The sequence below is a fragment of the Rattus rattus genome, chromosome 2 (genome assembly GCF_011064425.1).
Source record: "Rattus rattus isolate New Zealand chromosome 2, Rrattus_CSIRO_v1, whole genome shotgun sequence".
In the NCBI taxonomy this organism is placed as follows: Eukaryota; Metazoa; Chordata; class Mammalia; order Rodentia; family Muridae; genus Rattus; species Rattus rattus.
The window spans coordinates 111,975,527-111,998,578 of NC_046155.1; the positions used below are offsets into that span (position 1 = coordinate 111,975,527).

Sequence of the window (23,052 nt, forward strand, 5' to 3'; positions counted from 1 at the left end):
GGGTTAATGTTCATTGCTGTTAGTGGTTTCCTAAAGTATTACTTGGCATGAATTTCTATTCTGCATCTCCCTATTGACGCTCGGATGATTGTTGTTACAGACGCATACAGTGAGTTTATAGCCTGTCAAAATATTCAACATTCAACATTAATTACAGAGGGGAGGGGACAGAAAATTACTTGTGGTGGCCAAACTTAGCAAGTATGACTTCCTGGCAGTGGTAAATTTTATGAGAAAAGAATGTTCAGTGCCTGACGGTTTGAGGGTGATGGCCACTCTGGAACTTGGACACAAATAGATGCAGTCACCATCAGGCTTGAAGGAAGTGCCCATCCTCCACAGGTTACACTTACCCTGTCACACATTGTTTTACAGAGGACACACCTCCTTCATCTACTGCACCCATTCATAAAGCAGCCAAGTTTAATGTCCCCAGGCTAGACTCCAGCAAAAAGCTTTAGAACATCAAACTCTAACTCAGCACCATGGTTTAATGCATCTTACCTGTAAAAGAGTACATGAGTTACAAAGATTCAGTATGTATTTAGGTGTGCTTTACTTTGTCTCCAGATGTGTACCGTGTTGAGATGCACCTGTGAATGAGTCTGATATCTTTCTGCCTTCAGAGGCTGTACTGAGGATTAATGGTGCTGATGAGGGAGCAGGTTTTGCCATTGTATGCCTCAGCCAGAACTAGCGCTGTTACTTTCCAAGTTGTGGATAGGAATAAAGACAGAGAATAAGGCAGGAAAACTGCAAAGAATACTTGTAGGTTTTTTTTTTTTTTTTTTTTTTAAAGCCAACTTCTGAAATAGAGCAAATTAAGTGCTAAGTCATCATTTCCCTGATGATTCTCCCACCCCCATGAAAGATGAACAGTGGACAGTACAGAAGGAAGACGGGGACTTTTCAAAGGTGGATAAGGAGTATTTAACAAACATGTAGGAAAGAATGATGCAGACAGCAGCATTAAGGCATTGGTTTACCTGCAAATCTCTTAGCGCTGAAGTTAAGAGCAGTCTGGTCACTGAGAGTTTGCACTTAACTCTAAGTCAAGGAGCCATAGCTGGCGAAGTTTTCTGATTTGGAAAGATCAAGTTCTGATCTACACTTTAGGAAACTTCCTCTGGCAGTTTTAAGGAGGAATTATCTGTCTGTGCAGACAGGAGTAGAAAGGCACTGGAGTAGCTGGAGGCAATGGGGAAGGAAAACCAGGGCAGTGTTAAAGGGGCATGGCTAGGGGTACAGCATCAGACTCTACAGCAGTGGCTCTCAGCTTCCTAATGCGACCCACAGCTTCTCATGTGGTAGTGACCCCCAATCATAAAATTATTTCATTCTACTTCATAACTGTAATTTTGCTACTGTTATGAGTTGCAAGTAATTATTTGACATGCAGAATATCTGATATGTGACCCTCAAGGGTTATGAGCAACAGGTTGAGAATCACTGCTCTAGACAGACAGTTTTCTATTAGTGGTTGCTGGCAATGGGACTTTTGTACACAGGGTTGTTCCACGTTCTAACTCATGGGAAATATAGTACCTGTAATATTACTGTGGGACCAAATGACAGAACTTTTATGAGATGCTTGTTGGCCCTGTGTCTTTCCTGTCATAGGCAGTTAGAATGCGTGTTATATTGCTATATTCATTCTTTTTACAGTGTCACAGACCTGTGCTAGACACTGTTGTATGATAGCAAAGAAGATGGATATAGTTTCACAGTCCCCACAGCTTAGTCAGCGGCCCATACTGTAGAAATTATGCTTACAGTGTTGTGATTCATGGGGCTGTGAGACCACAGGTAAAGGGCCACTCAGTCACTTGCATAGAGTCAAGGACAGCTTCTCTAAGAAGTCACCTGTACTGTGAGGTCATCAGCATTGACCAGAGGAGCAGTAAGCTCCAAAAAGCATTAGAGAGACTTTCTAGTTTTATCGGGTTGCTCATAAAGAATTGAGTGGGGATTTAAACTTTCTAGGCAGAAACACACATAATGAGCAGATTCTTTTGCAGTAATAACACCCAGGTCTCTCAGCTGCCTGTGATGGCAGGAAAGCCCTTTACACGCCCCAGTTTGCCTAGGAAAGCTAAATGTTTACTGAGCTCACCAGGACAGGATGGGTCTGTGGTTAGTTGTAACATCATTTTGGTTTTCTTTTCCAAATATTAAAGTTTTCTTATTTGTTTACACTGGTCTCAATCCTGGAATGTTAGCAAAGAATTATTGATCCTCTCTGAGTAGATGTGGATAGACTTCCTGAAAGTTGAGAAGCTGGGGTTTCTTTGGAAAGTTCAGCTGTTCTTTGTATCAGCAATGATTCTTACCATGTAGTTAGAAACAGCTGTGAAACTTCGGAGACTGCTCCTTTCCCCAGTGTTATCTGATGGCAAGAACATTTTCAATTGCATTGTTTTGACGAATGATCATCTCTTCTGTGTTTGATTTTTCCAAAGAAAAATAAGTAGATTGACATAAAAAATAGCAATAACAGAGTTTAAAATTTCTAAGGAAATATGAGGATACCACTGTTTTACTGGGGACGTAAAGTTCTTTCACATGCAAGTGACTTTTCCTAGTGCCACTGCTTAACAGTAAAATGCCAGTGAGGGTGCATTGAAACCACAGAATCCAATTACTCCGTAAGTGAAAAGAAGGCTTATTTAGGGAATTTTGATGCTCTGATGGCTATCCCCGGGATGTAGGTGGGAAAGCCTTGGCTTTAAAACGAGCAGGTAGCTCTCGGAGGGAGTCTGAAGTGTAGAGCAGCGTGGAGAAAGTGTGTAGTCAGGAGAGACAGGACCCTTGGTCTGAGTTACAGTTAAGTGCTATTAGGGAGCTGGATGCCCCATTGCTGGAGTGTAGGGGACATAAGGGCAGTAGTCACTCTTCCTGACAGATGGAAGGTCATTGCTTCACAAGGGTCTGAGGAATGCCCCGTAAGCTTTTGTTTGTCCACTAGCAATCTCTGTTTACTTGGTCAGAATCCAGCCCCAGCGAAGCCGGTCATTTTGGGGTTTGAGGTCACAAATCCCAAATGTTTTAGCCTAACTGTTTGGACATAACAGTGATCTGGTATAAACTTAGTTTCATTCTGAATGAGAAATTATATTATGATTGATGATGAGAAATTATAATTATTATTGACCTGCTTCTCTTGAAAAATTTAAAGCATGTAATGCCTTTAAAAATGTCCTAGGTTAAAGATTGCCTTGTAGAAGTCCTGTAGTATATTGTAGTTGATTAATTTGATTCAGAAATAACCATCATGTCAAGCAAATTCCTTTTTAGAGTATAATATTTTATGTAAGCTGTTAAACAGATTTTTTTTTTCCTGAGTGAAGATGACTAACACCATGCTCTGTCCTTCAGGTTTATCGTAGGAAAGGAAGAAATTCCCACACACTCTTACTCACCAGAGACAGCATATGCGAAAGTGGAGCAGAAGAGGGAGAAGCACAAGGGGACGACGAGAGCAATGAGTCTAATTGCTCTGGTTCGGAGTCTCGTGGACTCCATGTGAGTGCTCTGTCCCGTGTTTCACTTATCCCTGTCTAGTGGTCGCTGTGCATGCTAAGGCCTCTTTTTTCTCTTAAGGAAATGATGTTACTCTTTTGTTCCATGCAATGACTATACCTAGAGTTTATAGAGTACACAGAATGGCAGAGGAATGCTGCTCATTCTTTCTCATTGGGTGCCGCATCATTACATGCCTTTAAAATAGAGTTTGTGGAATTGGAACCATTTTGTGTTCCTTCTGGGCAGAGTTAAGAAGGCTATAAAAGGAGGAGTCGGGAGACGCTGGCTCATGCTCAGTGGGAAAGAGAGCAAGTGCTGAGAGAACCAGGACGACACAGGAGCAGGGGCAAGCTTCAAGTAAAGGGTGTTTTCCAGCAGTGACAGTATTTTGTGCTCTGTGACAAAATATTTATTTGTATATTATACAGAAAAATAAATCTTTACATCCTGAATATTCATGTTTATGTTACCACAGACATTTAATAAACTAAGCGCAAAGGTTTGCAGTTCTGCCATCAGCCGTGGAGCAGTCATGGCAGTGATGTGTCAGAGCAGACTGAGTGCGCCTGCCTGCCTTCCACTACCCTTTGCCTCCACCAGCTCTGCGTCTTTGGAAAAATGAGTAAAATGCCATTCTTCATAAATCCTTGTCATTACCTGGGGCTGGCACTTGCAGAGCTACTTGCTGGCCTGTGTAGGTACAGGTGCTACCCACATTTGGCCAACCTCCTCTTCTTCTTAATCTGCGTATCAGTCTGTACTGCAAACAGAAGTGGGGGCAAACAAAGCATAAAGGGCAGAAACAGGTTTGACAGTGACCTCAAGCAAGTGCAAAAACAGGTTTGGGTTGCCTGAGTGAAGAAGCATGTAGTTTCCCCTTAATGGAAGCGACCGAGTGTAGTAAGAGGCTCACATGAGAGGATGAAGGTGCATGGTTTGTGAGGGCCGGTGCTGGCTCAGTCATGGCAGGCCTTGCCCCAGCAGCTGCACCCAGTCCACTCAGGTAAAACTATTTGAGGATTATACAGAAGCAACACTGAAAGGATGAGAGTAGCTTTCTAGGACACTGGAATCCATTCTGGGTGACCAAGGAAAGCTCGCATGACAATACTGATAACTTTGGTACTTGGCTGGCAAAGTAGTTCTGGTGGTAAAACCTGACCTGTGATAGTTTGCACAAGGCAGGCGGACTTCTCTGTAGCCCACCTCTGTTCAAGCTCCAAGCTTTAATCACTCAGCACTTCCCCATGCCAGATATGGCATAGCATTGCCATGACATAAGTCTGGTGCCGTCGTGGTTGGCCAGGACAAGCTGTCTGTAATCTGGCTGCAGTTCAAAGTTTGGTTGCTGAGAGGTCTTGCTGAAGAGTTAGCCCAGGGCTGGAGAGAGTCAGAGCTGCTCTACAAGCTGCTGTTACACCCAGGGAACAGCTTATGCGCTCCCTCTGCAGAAACAGTTAACTGGCCTGGACGAAGTCATGTGACTGCTGACTTTGGAACTCGAGCCCTTCCAAAAAAAAAAAAAAAAAAAAAAAATGATGGCTGTTTAGATGCATGTTCATTCACTTACATTTTTATGCCGAGGGTGTTTGAGGGGTCTTAGACTTAGTATCCCACACGAACAGTAGTCCTTGCAGAAATGTTTGTATGAAACTCCAGACTGTAAGTGGTTTACGGTTAAGTCACAAATAACCTTTGAGTTCCCACATGATTCCTATTTCCATATTTATTTTAATAACTGAATTTTGAATTCTGACACTTTATCAGGTTTCTTTTCCAGATGTTTCCTCTCAAATATAATTAAGTATAAATTCCTATAACCTGAACACATTCTCAGGATTTTGTTTAAGTACTGACTTCACGGATGATTTATGATCATCATACTCTGTAACAAGAGATTTAAAGCTCCTAAAATTTGGTGGTGTATATGGACAGTGTAGCCATATTTTTCATATTTAGTCACAAATAATTGACAGTATCGTCTTCCTGTTTGAACTGAGATCACATGTTTTGTACAGTACATGTGTTACTGACAAAATCAAAGCAGCACTCTTAGCTTTGCTTCTGTGGGTCATGAAAACGCTGTAACCATTTGAGGGGGAAGTGGGATCTTTTTCTCCTTCACTGGTGAGAAAATTTTAAATAGGTTTTCAGCACACTCATGCACAGTATACACACATGCATGCAGAGGCACACCCAGACATGCATACATGTGCACACATACTTTAATTTAATTAGTGTTGTCTCTGTGGTTTTAGATGCAAGCATGGACCAAGGCACAGATGCTGCAAGCATTATGAAGACAACTGCATCTCCTACTGTATTAAAGTGAGTTTCAAAAGGCAGCTCCCTGATTTTTGTCAACTGTTGCTGCTTTATATCCAAGGAATATTTCTGTAGTAATTTCTAAGTAAATAGAAAAGCCCACATTCATTCTGCTGCCATGTAATTTGTATTTGACTCAGATTACGTCTCTGATGATGCCTTGCTGACTAGAGATGCCTGGAGATCAGCATTAAGGGAGTTAACCATGCCCATTCACACAAATTCCCTATTCTCCAGGGCTATTCTCTTGGGTAATTTTGCAAAACTACACTCCTCGCCTCCTGATTTGTCTCTCATCACTAGCTCTGGAAAGAGCGTCTGGGGCAGGTGGCACCATCTGCTGCAAGTCCCTCAGTTGATGGTGTTCACAATCCCAGTGCTTTTAAAAAGTCACTTCTTACAAGGTCTGATTTTTTTCTTCTTTTTCTTGTTTTTGGTGGGGGGAGATTAGTTGATAATAGCCTCAGATGTTCAGCACCCTCTGCATGGTTATGGAGAACTTAGGAACTGTCCCACATCAGCGCTTATAAGTGTAATGCCAAGGCTCAGTGTCGGTAGTGACATTAGTCCAACTTTGTACTCATCTCGGAATCCTCAGGGCCATGTCTAGGGTTAACACAGTGGGATACATTTTCCTTGTGCAGTGTCCAGATTTGATTTCCTGCCTTGTTTTCAAAGTGGCAACAACAAATAAACCAGAATCTACTGGTGTGTAAAGTTGGGGATTGTGTCTGACAGCACAGTGAGTGTATTCAAGGGGAAAGTTCAGGCAGGCTGTGGGGAGGTGAAACTGAGCATTTTATTGGGAAAAAAAATGAGAATTGACAAGCAGTCAGAAACCTAGTGACTCTTTGACATGCATTCTAGTGCTAAGGACTTAGCAATTCATGGAATATGGAATATGCTGAACTGTTGGAGACAATGGGAGAGGAGTTTACACTAAGAAAATACTTGGGCTGGAGAGATGAGATGGCTCAGTGGTTAAGAGCACTGACTGCTCTCTCAGAGGTCCAGAATTCAGTTCCCACCAACCACATGGTGACTCACAACCATCTGTAATGAAATTTCATGCCCTATTCTGGTGACTATGAAGACAACGAGAGTGTACTCACACACATAAAATAAAAATCTTTTTTTTCCCTTTTATATATTTCTTTTGTTCACTTTTTTATTTGTATTTTTTTATTAATTTTTTTATTAACTTGAGTATTTCTTATTTACATTTCGAGTGTTATTCCCTTTCCCGGTTTCCGGGCCAACATTCCCCCTAACCCCTCCCCCTCCCCTTCTCCCCCCGTTGCTGCCCTCCCCCCAACAATCACATTCACTGGGGTTCAGTCTTAGCAGGACCCAGGGCTTCCCCTTCCACTGGTGCTCTTACTAGGATATTCATTGCTACCTATGAGGTCAGAGTCCAGGGTCAGTCCATGTATAGTCTTTAGGTAGTGGCTTAGTCCCTGGAAGCTCTGGTTGCTTGGCATTGTTGTTCATATGGGGTCTCGAGCCCCTTCAAGCTCTTCCAGTTCTTTCTCTGATTCCTTCAACGGGGGTCCTGTTCTCAGTTCAGTGGTTTGCTGCTGGCATTCGCCTCTGTATTTGCTGTATTCTGGCTGTGTCTCTCAGGAGAGATCTACATCCGGCTCCTGTCGGCCTGCACTTCTTTGCTTCATCCATCTTGTCTAATTGGGTGGCTGTATATGTATGGGCCACATGTGGGGCAGGTTCTGAATGGGTGTTCCTTCTGTGTCTGTTTTGATCTTTGCCTCTCTATTCCCTGCCAAGGGTTTTCTTGTTCCCCTTTTAAACAAGGAGTGAAGCATTCACATTTTGATCATCCGTCAATCTTGAGTTTCATTTGTTCTATGCATCTAGGGTAATTCGAGCATTTGGGCTAATAGCCACTTATCAATGAGTGCATACCATGTATGTTTTTCTGTGATTGGGTTACCTCACTCAGGATGATATTTTCCAGTTCCAACCATTTGCCTATGAATTTCATAAAGGCATTGTTTTTGATAGCTGAGTAATATTCCATTGTGTAGATGTACCACATTTTCTGTATCCATTCCTCTGTTGAAGGGCATCTGGGTTCTTTCCAGCTTCTGGCTATTATAAATAAGGCTGCGATGAACATAGTGGAGCACGTGTCTTTTTTATATGTTGGGGCATCTTTTGGGTATATGCCCAAGAGAGGTATAGCTGGGTCCTCGGGTAGTTCAATGTCCAATTTTCTGAGGAACCTACAGACTGATTTCCAGAATGGTTGTACCAGTCTGCAATCCCACCAGCAATGGAGGAGTGTTCCTCTTTCTCCACATCCTCGCCAGCATCTGCTGTCACCTGAGTTTTTGATCTTCGCCATTCTCACTGGTGTGAGGTGAAATCTCAGGGTTGTTTTGATTTGCATTTCCTTTATGACTAAAGATGTTGAACATTTCTTTAGGTGTTTCTCAGCCATCCGGCATTCCTCAGCTGTGAATTCTTTGTTTAGCTCTGAACCCCATTTTTTAATAGGGTTATTTGTCTCCCTGCGGTCTAACTTCTTGAGTTCTTTGTATATTTTGGATATAAGGCCTCTATCTGTTGTAGGATTGGTAAAGATCTTTTCCCAATCTGTTGGTTGCCGTTTTGTCCTAACCACATTGTCCTTTGCCTTACAGAAGCTTTGCAGTTTTATGAGATCCCATTTGTCGATTCTTGATCTTAGAGCATAAGCCATTGGTGTTTTGTTCAGGAAATTTTTCCCAGTGCCCATGTGTTCCAGATGCTTCCCCAGTTTTTCTTCTATTAGTTTGAGTGTATCTGGTTTGATGTGGAGGTCCTTGATCCACTTGGACTTACGCTTTGTACAGGGTGATAAGCATGGATAGATCTGCATTCTTCTACATGTGGACCTCCAGTTGAACCAGCACCATTTGCTGAAAATGCTATCTTTTTTCCATTGGATGGTTTTGGCTCCTTTGTCAAAAATCAAGTGACCATAGGTGTATGGGTTCATTTCTGGGTCTTCAATTCTATTCCATTGGTCTATCTGTCTGTCTCTGTACCAATACCATGCAGTTTTTATCACTATTGCTCTGTAATACTGCTTGAGTTCAGGGATAGTGATTCCCCCAGAAGTCCTTTTATTGTTGAGGATAGTTTTAGCTATCCTGGGTTTTTTGTTATTCCAGATGAATTTGCAAATTGTTCTGTCTAACTCTTTGAAGAATTGGATTGGTATTTTGATGGGGATTGCATTGAATCTGTAGATCATTTTTGGTAAAATGGCCATTTTTACTATATTAATCCTACCAATCCATGAGCATGAGATCTTTCCATCTTCTGAGGTCTTCTTCAATTTCTTTCTTCAGAGTCTTGAAGTTCTTATTGTACAGATCTATAAAATAAAAATCTTAAAAAAAAATGCTTAGTGTCTTTTGCTCGTTTTGGGTTATCTCTGTAGCCTCGGCTGTCTGAATGCTCACTGTGTACACGTTGAGCTCACAGAGATCTGCTTGCCTCTGCTTCTGCTTCCTGAGTCCTGGGATTAAAGGCTAAAATACTGAAGTTTTAACAGGGTGTATCTCATGGTGCAGCTTTGATTACACCATGGTAGGCTACAACCCTGAGTAGATAGTCACAGTAATTACATTCTTCTTAGCTCACTCTGCTCTCAGCTGTCTTCATAGGGTCCTGTTCCTGCCTGCTTCTGTAGTGGCTCTGTGCTCTCTGTCCAAACTGAGTGGCATGCTTTCATGATAGCATCTTCTCTCTGGATTCACTTAAATGTCACAGTGTCAGTAGCTTTTCTTTACTGTCCAGTCTAATACAAGGCTCTTTAGTGGTCAGTACTTCTTGTAACACCTTATAATTTTTAACTGTTATATTACTTTACTCACTTGCTTTCTCTTCCCATATAAAATTGTAAAGCACCACAAAGACAAGACCTTGGTCTTGCCTGCCATGTCCCCCACAGCCTGGTAATCCCAGTATATAATAGATAGCCAGCAAATACTGCCTGAATACATGGAGGGGCAATGGAAGGTCTTCAAAATGTATTGATCTTATCTTTTGAAAACTGGATGAAAAAATTAGTCTGTTTGCTATTCCTGAGTCACTAACATAGTGTTGTGGAGATAAAAGGACTGTCATAGTATTGAAAAAATTCTGGGCAGTTTCAGTGAGGCAAACTCATGGGAATTCACAAATGATTGACTTATTTCATGTCCGTGGTTTCACCATGTTTTAGAAAAATCATCCCCTACTTTCTTGTAGCAATTCAGTTTTTCTTTTTATTTTTTCTGGAAAAGAAAATTGAAATTGGAAAATGCAAGCTTGACTATTTGGAACTTAGCATAGAGGCCAAGGTCCCAGGTCTTTCCTCATTGCCGTGGGGCTGAGACAAGGAGAGTGGGAAGGCAGTGCTGAATGTCTTCAAGCTCAGTTCCTTCAGTTCCTCCTGTTAGTTACCTGGATAGAGTTCCCGTCTCCTAGGAATGTCCTTTAACTTGGTTACTTAAAAAATATATACACACACATATATATACATACACACATACATATACATATGTATATATACATACATATATATACACACATATACATACATATATACACACACACACATATATATACACATATGTATATATACACATATGTGTGTGATATATCAGAGCTCCAGACAGTGAAATTATCTTCCATTAAAAAACAAAGCATGCTTGTACTGATGATCAGACAGTTTTCTATTAATATTTCCTGAGGAAGATGACTCTGTCCACTGCATTTTTGGAATTTCCATGCTTGTATTTCTAAAACCCCGTGGTTATTGTCAACAGAATGTAAAGAGGTGGAATTGTTTCTAGGGCTTCATCAGGATGTTCAGCGTGGGCTACTTGATCCAGTGCTGTCTCCGGATCCCCTCTGCATTCAGGCACCTGTTTACAGAGCCATCCCGGCTCCTCTCTCTCTTCTACAACAAAGAAAACTTCCAGCTGGGTGCTTTCCTTGGATCTTTTGTTAGTATATACAAGGTAAGTTAATCAAAAAAGAGGAGAGTGAGAAGTGAGTAAGGCAGGGGTGGAAGAATTGCTCTGCAGTTAGGAGCACTTGCTGGCTGCTCTTCCGGAATTCCCTGGTTGGGTTCACAGTATCTACATGGTAGGTCACAACCATCTGTAACTTCATTTCCAGGAGATCTGGTGCCCTTTTCTGGCCTTCATGGTCACCAGGCACACACACATATGTGATATACACGTACATACATGCATCCACACATGTAGGCAAAAGTCATACACATAAAGTAAATACTTAATAAGATAAATGAATGGCATGGCTATTGTTAGAATAAGATGAGCTCTGATCCGGCTATTGCTTCATTGGTGGTACGTTCCGGAGTATTCCTACCTATCTTGGCATCACCAAGGATATACAATATATTATGCATTCAGGTGGGAGAAGTTTGTTTAGAATTTTACTTAATATGCTTGACCTTATACCCATATTGCATTTTCCCCCAGAGACTTAATTTCTTTAGTTTTCAGCACATAGACATTCTAGGAAAATGTGTGTTTCCTAAGCAAAATCTAATAATATTCCAAATTTCTAGAACACATTACAGTTTGGTTAATCGTTTTAGTATACTGATGGCAGAATTTGGCTAACACTGAATGGTCTTCTCTTGTGACCCATGAGCTGCAGGCTGTTACCCTTTGTCCACTCAGTTTCTGTCGTGCTGTGTAAAGCAGTGAGTCCTCATCACTTCATTCTGCCATCGCCTGTAGCATGTGCTTTAAATGTCTCCATATGCCAGCAAGCCCCTCAGCACATGTATGAGATCATCCTTGACAGGGAACATTGCAATGTTGACTAATGGTCTGCCGTTTAGTGGAGACACTAATGTGTTACTCATTACACTGAAGTATTGCTATCTAAATTTTAGTTTATGTATTTAAATTCAGATTGTAAGTGATAAATTGTTTACTTATGAATACGTTTTTAATTTTTCAATTTCCTTTATTTTCATCTTTAAAATTGGATTTTTTTCAGACTATAATTGGTTCCCTCCCACGCTGAGATACGATCTTACTGTGTAGCCCAAACTGGCCTTGAATTCCCACCAATCGCCCTGATCAGTTTAGGGATTATGCATGTGAACTACCATGATTTAATTATGGTGTCTAGACTGTTTACATTTTAGCTGTGTCAGTGTAGTTTATTTAAGGTCTCTATAATTCTTGTTAGTTGTTTTCTATTTCATTTTCTTCCTTGTTACTCCTATATTGTGGCTCGTTTATTTTTATTGGTTTCATATTATTGTTCCTGCTGACCTATCTTTAGTATTTAGTGATCTCCTTAGCATTCAGAATATTTGCTTTTTACTTATCTGCTCAACATTAAATAGTATCATCACTTAACATATAATGTGAAAATATTGCACTGTACACTACACCAAATTCCTTTTTGGCCTTTGTGCTGTGTGTTTATCTTTAAAATGTCAAAACTCCACAGCACATTGTTTATATTTTGCTTCATAGTCATCTTGTTCTTTAAAAAGTCAGAGAGTGAGGGTTGTAGTCTTTGGACCATGTGACTTCTAACACAGCCACTAAGCTGTGTTTTCCTGGTGAGACGGCAGCTGTAGGCAAGCTGTCTACATGAGTGGGGCTGTGTTCCAGGAGAACTTACCATGTCATAGTACAATTTCATAGAATTCTTAGAACATAAATATTTTATTATTTCCATGTAAAATTATCAGTGTTGTTTTTGTTATTGTTATTAAAAGAATTTTAAAAACTGGCACAATAACACATACTTCTAGTTACAGCTACTCTGGATCCTGAAGCAGAAAGATTGATTGAACTTAGAAGTTCTAGAAAACTCTGGCAACATAGCCAAGCCTGCTGTGAAACAGAACCTAAACACAGACACAAATCAAAGTGAGGGTTACCTCCCAAGCCATAGGAAGCCACCCGACGGCCATTTTTAGCTAAAAAGTCATCATCTGCTGGCTCTTGCTTTGGCTGACTGGAGATAAGGGACTCATGTCTTCTAAATTTACCCCTTTTTTCCATTTTCCAGCACTCTTCATTTCTTCTTATAGAGCTGAGCTTTTGCTTAGCATCACCTTTTTTGGCTGAGGAATGACCTTCCCTGTAGTCTGCTGCAGGTGAATTGTCTCTTTCATTGGCACTGCTGAGAACCAGCGTCTGTGGGTCCAGTGTCCTGACTTGACAGATGAGTAATTTCTCCAGCTCTTTCGCTTTGTTAAGAGGGAAATGCCTCTTGCCTCCAGGTCCTGTCTTTAGAGGTACATTCATGGGCAGGCTTTTGAAAAGCTGCTCGACAGTGTGACATGTGATCTCCCTAAGTGTACCCAGGGCTGAAAGTGGACTTCCCAGACGGGGGTCCAGCTTGTCTCACATAGGATCCGGTTGCTGAGAGAATCATTCAGTGCAGTTTTTGTTCTGGTACATTTTTTTTTTCCTCCTCAGGAATACTGTAACCATGCTCATTGTGTTTCTTCCTTAATACAGGGCACAAGTTGTTTCCTCCGCTGGATCAGGAACCTGGATGATGAGCTGCATGCTATTGTGGCTGGTAAGTTAGTGATCAAAAGAATGCCCATTGTTGGAGCGTTGGTGGCAGGATGAGGGGCAAGCCATCCAGTTTTGTTTCTCCCTGCATTGTAATCGTGTCTCTGCTGACGCATCCATCTGTGTGGGAAGTTACATGGGTCGGGCAAGCTTACTGTCCTGTGTTCTGAGTTGGCAGTGTAATAACTCGAGTTGTCATGATTGCCAGAAATCTTAGAGGATATGTCGTAAGAGTACCCAAAGACTTGTTTAGACAATTATATAAAATTTATTAACACGAATTCCAGTTAGAATTCTTTAAAAATCTATTTTTACTACTGGAAATGATATTTAAATTGTTAAAAGGCCCTCCATTATTTTATAAAAGTAAAAGTGAAAGATTGTTTTCTAGGGTGAAATGTATGTAGTACTTGTTAGCTTAGTTTCTAGGATTCCAGCCCCTAGTCTTCCACATTTATAGTGAAGGTGATGCTGTGCACAGTAGTGGAGAGTGACCACACTGAAAATAATGAGCTGTCATGAAAACAGATGATCTTTAAAGTAGTGTTGGGCAAGACCACCACAGCTCTTTGAGTTAGGGTTTCTTTCTTGTTAAAAGGAACTCACACTATTTGTTCTCCACTGGGAGATCATTGTTTCTACTTTTAAAACACCACTTAACAATGTATCACTGCACTCTAGTGTCATTGGGCTTGTTACTGTTCTTGTGGTCTTTTTTCCAACAAAAGGAAAATGAAAGCAAAATGTTTCCTATTTAAGAGAATTAACATTTCTGATGACTTAACCACAAAGAGATAATTTGCAATCTGATGTGTTCCTTGTCCTTTCAGGGTTTTTGGCAGGTGTGTCGATGATGTTTTATAAAAGCACAACAATTTCCATGTACCTAGCTTCCAAGCTGGTGGAGGTAAGCACAGACCTTATGCCTGAGGAGTTCCCAAGCTCACAGCGTTTATAGGTGGTGGGTAACTGTTTCAGTTGCAAGAATAAACTGCTACCAAGGCAAGCTCTGGTTCCAGCCGGGCACTGGCAGTCAGTTCCTCACTTAGGTTTATTCTCCTTTACACAGACAAACACATAGTGTAAGCGGTCCTGAGCGTGCCATGCACGTGAGCAAGCACCGCATCTAGACCGTGCCTCTCACCTGTGCTCTGCCACCCCACATGCCACACTGTGTCTTTTCACCTATACAGATTCAGGAGAAATGCGTCTTAAAAGAAAACCAATCAACCAATCGTACTGCCACCACATGTCTATTTATATTTTAAAAGCCCACGAGTGATTAGTCTTCATGTCCTGTGAATAGCTCACCTGTTTGTGCAGTCCTCCCTTTGGGCCACTGAAAGGCTGCTTTAATTTGAGTAGTTACCCCCTTTCCTCTCCCTCCAGTAGGTGTTCTCTCCCTCTTCTCCCTCGTCTCTGCTTCACTTCTTTGATGTTTAACTCCTGTCTTTCCTGTAAACCATTAACTAGATCCAAAAGCTTCCATTTAACCCTTATTTTCCTTGGAGTGGGTAGGGGCGTGCCGTGTGTGTGCTTATTCTGCTGTATCATGTTCAGAGGTGTCTGCTTGTCTTTCTGTTAGCTTCGAGCATTGATGGGGCCAACTGGAGGCCTCTGGCTCTCACTCTGAGCAGGTCTCAGCATCATCACTCAGCCTCACTAGTTCATTGAGTCACAGAGTACTGCAGAGGCTCAAGTGTGGACCCCAGCACCGGAAGGTAGAGGCAGGAGGTTGGGAGGTCATGGCCAAGTATACCCTTGACATGGGGTGAAACTAGATGTCAGCCAAGCAGTGGGATGCCTCTCTGTTATTGTCTCATCAACTTATATTTGTTTCTAGAAAAAAAAAAAAACCTGGCCTGTACAGTGTAAAGTGGATGACATTTTAATGAGAAAAGCATTGGTCATCTGGCTTAGTTTGTGAAATGAATTTAAATGGTGTACTGGTAGCCTCTTTCCCATGGTTGAAGTTAGTTTCCATTAGAATGCTCTACCCTGCTATAGCACCGTGTAGTGAATTGACAGGAAGCCACTGCATTGTCAGCTTTCCATCGCTGTGGCAGCTGTGTGTGGTAGAGAACTTTTGAAGAGAGAAAGGTTATTCTGGCTTGTGGTTGGTAGGCTTCAGTCTATTCTAACCAGCCATTCCTTTGGCGGTTTGTCATGTGGGGAGGGGGCACAGCTGCTTACTTTACAGCTGGAGATGAGCTGAAGGGGGGGGGCGTTTCCTAGTGTCCTCTTCCAAGGAATTCCTCCAGTAACCAGAGGTCTCCACACAGGGTGGACTGGCTGCATAACACTTCCACTTCCTCCCAGTAACAGCACTCTGGGACAATCTGTTAATATTTGGGTCTTTGAGGGACATTTTAGACACAAACTTTGCATTGTATAAATGTTTTCTTGGAACTGAAGAATAAAATGTGTTCTGTGCTCTGATTCCTAGAGTCAGGGCTATCGAGCATGTGATGCATGCAGTAGGGCGCCTGCCCTTCACCGACCTACAGTGTGGTTCAGTACATGTGTTTAGTGTGATACTTAGGAGCCCAAGTATCGAAAGATTATAAGATAACTTCCATTTAACATCTCTGTGATGCTATTCACATATTATACTGTTTCTTCAACATGAGTATATCTGCCTTATAATAATTGCCTTTCATGTTATTTTAGAAATAATGATAAATAAAGCAAATTGTACCTCTGTATATACTTGATAGGTTTTCCAGTATAGGCAATTTCTGTTCTGTGTCTCGTGCAAGCGTGCATGGGTGTGCGTGCGTGTGTGCGTGTGTGTGTGTGTGTGTGTGTGTGTGTGTGTGTGCGTGCGTGCGTGCGTGAGAGAGAGAGAGAGAGAGAGAGAGAGAGAGAGAGAAGCACACACAAGTGAGCTGCCTCCCCAGAGCTTCCTCCAGATACTCTCTGAAACATGAAACAGTCCCTAGAAACACAGCTACATCATGCATGTGTTATGTCATGTTCCTGTCTAACATAGCTGTTGGTTTTATGTATGTTGAAGTGTGCTCATCCTGCTGGTTTACTGCCATCCTGTGACAAGCTATAACCTAGAGCACAGCACTAGGGAACTTTGAGAGCAACTTGAGACACTAATGCTTGGCTTTTTATATCAGTGAAAATTTGATAGAATTCTGTTTTTTAAATTTTATTTACTAGTTAATTTTATTGTATCATTAATGTATTGATCTATGATAATTTTGAGCTTAAAAATGAGATAGTTTGAGAAGCATTACAAATAAATCTTCTTAAAAGTTCTCCTTGATTATATTTTCTTTGTTCCCTGGGAGAGCCAAATAACATATAATGCATAATTTACATTTCTATAAATATCACATGTAGTTATGCCTCTCTCACAGTTTTTACCAGAGTGCAGGGTGTGTGTCTACTAGGTTTATATTTTATTCATTTCTAAATTCCTCACTCCTAGCGTCTCATCGTTGTTCACATTAGGAACAAACAAGTCTAATACAAGGAAAGAAGTGCTTAAGCATTTACAAAAGCATCCAAAAAAAAAAATGACATCAGTGCAACAGAAATAAAGAACTGTTCAGTTTCACACACAAAAGCATCGCTGCTCAAACCTGGAGTTTTGTCATGAAAGAATGAAGGACAGGAAAGGCTAACTTAGGACTCTGTCCTGGAAGATGTGACGATTGCGCTTTAGAGGAAATGAAAGGGTTCGGGAGGTAGAAACTGTACTTGCAGAATCCTCTACTGAGCTCTGTTTTAATACTGCTCAGTGTTTAAATACGGTCTAAGCTCTTGCCTTACGCTTCATTTTCAGACAATGTATTTCAAGGGCATCGAGGCTGGAAAGGTTCCCTATTTCCCTCAAGCAGATACTATCATCTATTCCATCTCCACAGCGATTTGTTTCCATGCAGTAAGTGCAGCTCTGAAGAGGACAGAGAAGTTTCTATTTCTGCGTTATATAAGCCAGTGACGGGAGGGTGAGGGTGGGCTGGGTCTGAGCCTAGCAACACTCGTGTATCACCTCCCCTTCTTAGTGGTTTGTTTTCTCAGCAGAAGAGCTTGCATGTATCAAAGCACTGAACGTGTTAATGGGCCAGGCCCTGCTTGAAGTGCAGACAATATTTATGTCTAAGTAGAATATGAGAATGGGTGAACCATAGCCCTATATGGCAGGGAGAGCACTCTGATGTGAGCCTTCCTGGAGAGAAGCTACCTTAAGAATATGCACGGGTGCCTCAGAGACACTCAAGCGTCTCTCAGGAAGGAGAAGGAGAAGCAAGTCTGAGCTCTCTGGGTTTTGTATTATCTTTTTTTTTTCCTGTCTCTGTGTTAAAGGCCATTGCTGAGTTTGGTCATAGGAGGAGCTTTGACTTGCTTTTGCTTACAATGATGGTGTCAGCATGAAGCTCAGTAAAGTCAAATATCAGCTCTCTAATGGGCACTCATGCTTCCTGATAAAGATGGCTATTCACTATTATCCTCTCAAAAGCAACATGTCTACTTGAAAGCATATTGACAAAGATAGATTCTTGAGAGTGACTTTAACATAAAAGCGTATTTTTCCTCACTAAAGTTTTAAAAATGCAGCAAAAGCAAAGATAGAGATAAGAACTACTATATTGCTTGAGACAGCAGTGTTGGTGTTTACTAAAATAAATATCCAATTGAATAATCTTAGGCTGTTATGGAAGTTCAGAACTTGCGACCGTCGTACTGGAAGTTCCTTCTAAGGCTCACCAAGGGCAGGTAAGTGACCAAGTTGATTCCAATGTCTAACAAGTTAATAAATCCTTCTGTAAGGATATTAGACATTTTAAATAGTCTAGATTAATATGCTCACCTGCTAATACAGTTTGTCAGTAATTAGATAATCAGCACTTAATCTTATCTGTGAATCTTTAAACTCTTCTTGTTTATTTAAAATCTCCAGTTCAAGTTGGGAATGCAGCTCAGTGGCAGATGTGCCTAGTTGTGCAAGGGCCAGCTCTTCTCCATGACCCCAGGGCCAGGTCCTCTGCCTTTAATCTCAGTTGAGGTCTTTTGGAGATTTTGACCTAAAAGAAATAGGCTGACAGAGTTGGGTTTTAATTGTGGTTACTTTTACTAATGAAATATACTTACTCAAACAATCTTATATTTATTTTGTTTATTAATGAAATAATCTATACAACCATATTCTGTTCTATGTGCTGAGAGATTACCTGACACTAGGTAATACACTTATTAAAAAGGTTCATTTGACTCATAATTCTTGTAACTGGAAAGTAAAAGCAGTCCATCAACAGGCTTCCATCTTGGATTTTGGTATATCAATTCTGGCCAGTGATTTGGAATCAATTTCAATCTTCTGTCTTCTCCAAAAATAAAATGATCATGAATAAGAAGGGAGACCTACAATCCTTCCCCCAAATCTTCTATAAGAGTCCTCAATCTCTATCCAAAGTTTGGCTGGGGGCCACCCTCTCAGAGGAGGAAGAGGAGATGGGGGATGGTCTCTGGGGGGCGGGAACCAAGGGGACAACATTTAGAATATAAATAAATACTAAATATATAAACATACACATACATACATACAAACATCAATCAGTCAATCTTTTTTTTTTTAAAATGGGACCTTAAAAGGTCTATCCTATGTACCAACTAAAACTATTCTTAACATGCTTTATCTCTAGGGTTGGATGATGGTTAATATAAGGTATTTTTTTAATCACTACATCTTTTTAGTGTGTTTGTGTCCATGTGTGTGTACAGCAGAGTTTATAGAACAGCTCGTGGGAGTCAGTCAGGTCTCTCTTTCCATGATGTGGGTTCTAGGCATGGAAATCATATCAGACATAGCAACAAGTGCCCTCACCTACTGAGTCATCTTGCCCCTCCATGAGGGTAATGTTTGCGGTTTTATTAGTTCTCTTTTACTCTTTAATCATTAGCTATTTTCATATTTGGATTGTTCTGTTCTTACTGTGAGACATTAAGGCCTCAGGTATGAGAGCGGTTGCACTTAACTTCCTTGCCTTGTTGCTAAGTATTAAATGGTTCCTTGTTTCCCCAGTATTCTGTGATTTCATTCATCAGAAAAATATTGGTTAGTCAAGTTTTCTATTTGAAGCCATCTAATGTATAGAGCACTAGATGTGTTTGAAATACTAATTGGGGGCTGTGTTTTGCCTTGGGGATTATCTTTTAAAAGATAATCCTGGACAGTGACCCTTGGTCATTGGGCTGCCCGTATAACATTGGAAACTGCCAGAGTTTCAGGGCTTTTGCCTTGCCAACCCTACCTGACTTGGCATTTCCTGAATGCCAAGTCAGAGGAATTGACTGATTTCTTTCATGAATGCCTTGATCAGTTTCTGTACTGTGTTCTCTTTCTCAGGTTTGCACTCATGAACAGAAAAGCCCTGGATGTGTTTGGTACTGGTGCATCTAGAGAATTTCACAACTTCATCCCCAGACTAGACCCACGATACACAGTTGTCACACCAGAGCTGCCTATAGACTTTTCCTGAAGACGACTGTAACTTATTGACTGTCTCACCGTTTTCTCCTGAAGAGTTAATTGTGTTCAACACAGAAGGGGCCCAAGCTGAACCTCAGTGTTATGTCAACGAGAGATGCTTTTTCTTTCTTTCCATACCAATCAGAAATACAGAAGCTTTTTAGAAAGGCGTTGCTTAATAATTAAGCTTCCTCTGTAGCCAGAATCTCATTCTGGATCATGTAGTGTTGACATTATGATATATTGTTGATTAAATTATGTCCACAAAGAATATTGAATAATCTATGTAGAAATATAATAAGAAGAGTATACTTAAAAATTACTTTAAAAGATGTCTTTAGTTCATTCCAATAGAATTCTTGGTCAAAACTAAGAATATTTCTTCACTTTAGGATTTGCAGAGGATCATGGGTGTGTGGATTCTGTCCGTGATTTTTATGCTTTTGAATGGATTTCTGTAGCTGTGGGGTGTTGGATATGGGGAGAAACCTCTGTGGGCATTGCTGCTTTACTGTGGAGCAATGTGGAGGAAGTGGCCATTCTTATTTCAGGGATACAAACATGGGTTTCAGACCATTTGGGCCAGTGTCATGGTGGTACCCATACTCTTGTTCAGCTGACAGTCCTGTCTCCTTCGTGACCAGACAGGCTGTTTGGCAGCCTAGTGACCTTATATGCTAGTAGCAGGTTAGGAGCAAATGGAAACTGACATGTGCTGCAGTGAAGAATCTGTCTCAGTGCTCACAGGAGTGTTACACGTGAATATCGTCAAGCAGACAACTTAGAATCCAGCCTTTACACCTCAGGCATAGTGCGTTTATTTCCACCACAATGACTGTGCTCTCTGTAGCTCGGAGTGAATGCCATTGATGTTTTAGAAAGGGTTAATATCCTATGGAACAAAAGAGCTTTGGGCCAGTTTGACAGTTGGTGCCCTCTCTAATGCCTCACCTAAATGGGATGTTTTATGTCTAAAAATGTGAAAACGCAGTGATTGTTGGGAGTTCGTCTCTCGCTAAGTGGATTCCTGTTCATTGACCAGTTTACTCTGGAGTTAGGGACAACAGACAGTTGGTGCTGATTATAGAAGCAGTCCTGGACAGCTAGCTGACTGAAATATGATCACTTGGGTTTTCTGGGGAAAGTTGTACTTTTCTAAGTTAATATAGAAGTCTAAAGTGGTTGTGATGTCTACAGTTAATGTAATATATAGGAATTATCTTTAAATATATAATTTTGTTGCTAAAAAGGTGTCAGGCCATTGTAAGTTATGCAGTAGACCTTGTGTTAGGACAGGAATTACAACCCAGACATTAAAAATACTTAATCTCCCATATTCAGTTGCATCAGCACTTGTATTTCTGTGTAACCCTATCCTTGGTTGTTATGGTAAATTGAATCCCTACAGAGAGACAGACTCTAGTGCCATCATGTAACAGAACCACTTTAGTTTGGTCAGAATTCTCATTGTAATTAGCTTCTAGCGTGGACTTACCTACTTGGTAATACTGTTGAAGGGTCATTTGGTTTTTTACTTCAACACCGATTAATTAATACAGTTTTAGGTTGTTATTCACTGGAATTGAATTGATGATTAGTACTGTGTTTACTTTTGAAAATGAAGTATTAAAGCACTGAGAACACCTGGCTACATGTACCTCATTTCCCTCTCAGATCTTATGTCCGCTGCATTTTTCTTGTCAGGTTAAAAAAAAAAATCTATTTTAAGCCATAAGTCATTCTTTTCATTGACATTAAAAGACTGTGATAATGATTAATCCTATTGAAATGTGCTTAAAAAATGTTTAGTAAAATCCTGCTGGTCAAAAAGATGCATTTCTATGAGAGATATATTTTTAACAAATTACATCGTGTCTTTGTTTTCTGTAAAATGTAATGAGAAACAACTGCCGTGAAGTAAATACAGCAGTGAGTGCACAGCTCGGAAGGATAGCTCACGGACTTCAGGGACAGATTGAGAAACACAGTTTTGAGGAGAGTTTGCTCAAGCAAACAAGAAGAAAACTTGTGTTTCCAAAGACAGCCAGTGTCTTTCTACCTCTAACTAATCCGGTATTGGCTGACAGCTCCCTGTCAACATAAATGAAGGCAAAGAGATCTCTCCATTCCAAAACAGGTTTTTTATTTCCATTTTGGTTTTTCTGTTCATGAAATTATGTCCTCAGCCAGCTTCTAGCAGAATGGAATATCAGACGTGATAGCCTTTGGTCTTCCCAGTATCTTCATGCAGAGTGAACAGCAGTGCACTTGGAGCAGCCATGTAACGATCATTTTGTGTGTTAGTAAAGCTCTAGAGCTGGCCCCAAATAAACGCGAGTTTGAGGCTGAGAAGTTATGTTGGGTCTCTCTGATTCTTCCCACCTTTTCACCAGATAGTCCATTGTGATACTCACCTCTGAACGCTCCCTGATCTCGTCATCCTTTGTCCTAGAAGCTGTGTATGGCTCAGTGCTTTTAAAGGTAACTCTGAACTACAAGTGACTTCTGAGATCAAGGTGAACAGCGTCTCGGCCTCGATACAGTGCACGCACTAAGACGTTAGCATGACAGAGAGGGCATCACATGTAGCTGCAATGAATGTGAATGCTGATACTCGACACTGAGATACTGGACACGGAGAGAAAGCCTGTTACTTCTACCTGAAGGAAAGAATCCATCCTGGGCCTGAAGTTGTCCTCTGGCCCTGTGCTATGTTCTTTCTGTGTCTGCTTCCCTGCTGTTTGCTTCTCTTTACTTGTCACTTTCCCTGTCCCTCTTCTTCCTTTCTCTTCCCCTCACCTTTCTTCTCCTCCTATCCCATTCCTCTCGTTTCCCCTCCCTCTTAGCCTTACTGCCTTTGTGTGCGTGTGCGTGTGCGTGTGCGTGTGTGTGTGTGCGTGTGCGTGTGTGTGAGAGAGAGAGAGAGATGGCCTGGAGTTTTGTGCTAGGCAGGTTCTGTACCATGGAGCTTTCAGAATCATCATCCCTGACATCTGCCTCCCTTTTCCCCCTTTTCTGCTTGCTGATGTTAGTTTTTGCCTCTTGGGCTCAAGGACTATAGTGAGATCTTTGGTGTTCAACTGATTCAGTGTAGGAAGAGACATTTCTGGACACACTGTTTTTAAAATAGTTCTTCACCTCTTA

The 23,052-nt window shown here is 41.1% G+C and overlaps 1 protein-coding gene across 1 annotated transcript in view; it reads left to right on the top strand.

Moving 5' to 3' along the window:
• Tmem135 (transmembrane protein 135) overlaps positions 1–21,775 on the top strand; it is a 193,584-nt gene extending 171,809 nt beyond the window's left edge. The window contains exons 8-15 of the mRNA XM_032893263.1: positions 3,376–3,522; positions 5,781–5,850; positions 10,692–10,859; positions 13,362–13,425; positions 14,252–14,328; positions 17,221–17,319; positions 18,088–18,155; positions 19,786–21,775. Of these exons, the coding sequence (XP_032749154.1) occupies positions 3,376–3,522; positions 5,781–5,850; positions 10,692–10,859; positions 13,362–13,425; positions 14,252–14,328; positions 17,221–17,319; positions 18,088–18,155; positions 19,786–19,918 (826 nt within the window). The 3' untranslated portion in view covers positions 19,919–21,775. The remainder of the gene's footprint in view (positions 1–3,375; positions 3,523–5,780; positions 5,851–10,691; positions 10,860–13,361; positions 13,426–14,251; positions 14,329–17,220; positions 17,320–18,087; positions 18,156–19,785) is intronic.
• Positions 21,776–23,052: the final 1,277 nt, after the last annotated feature.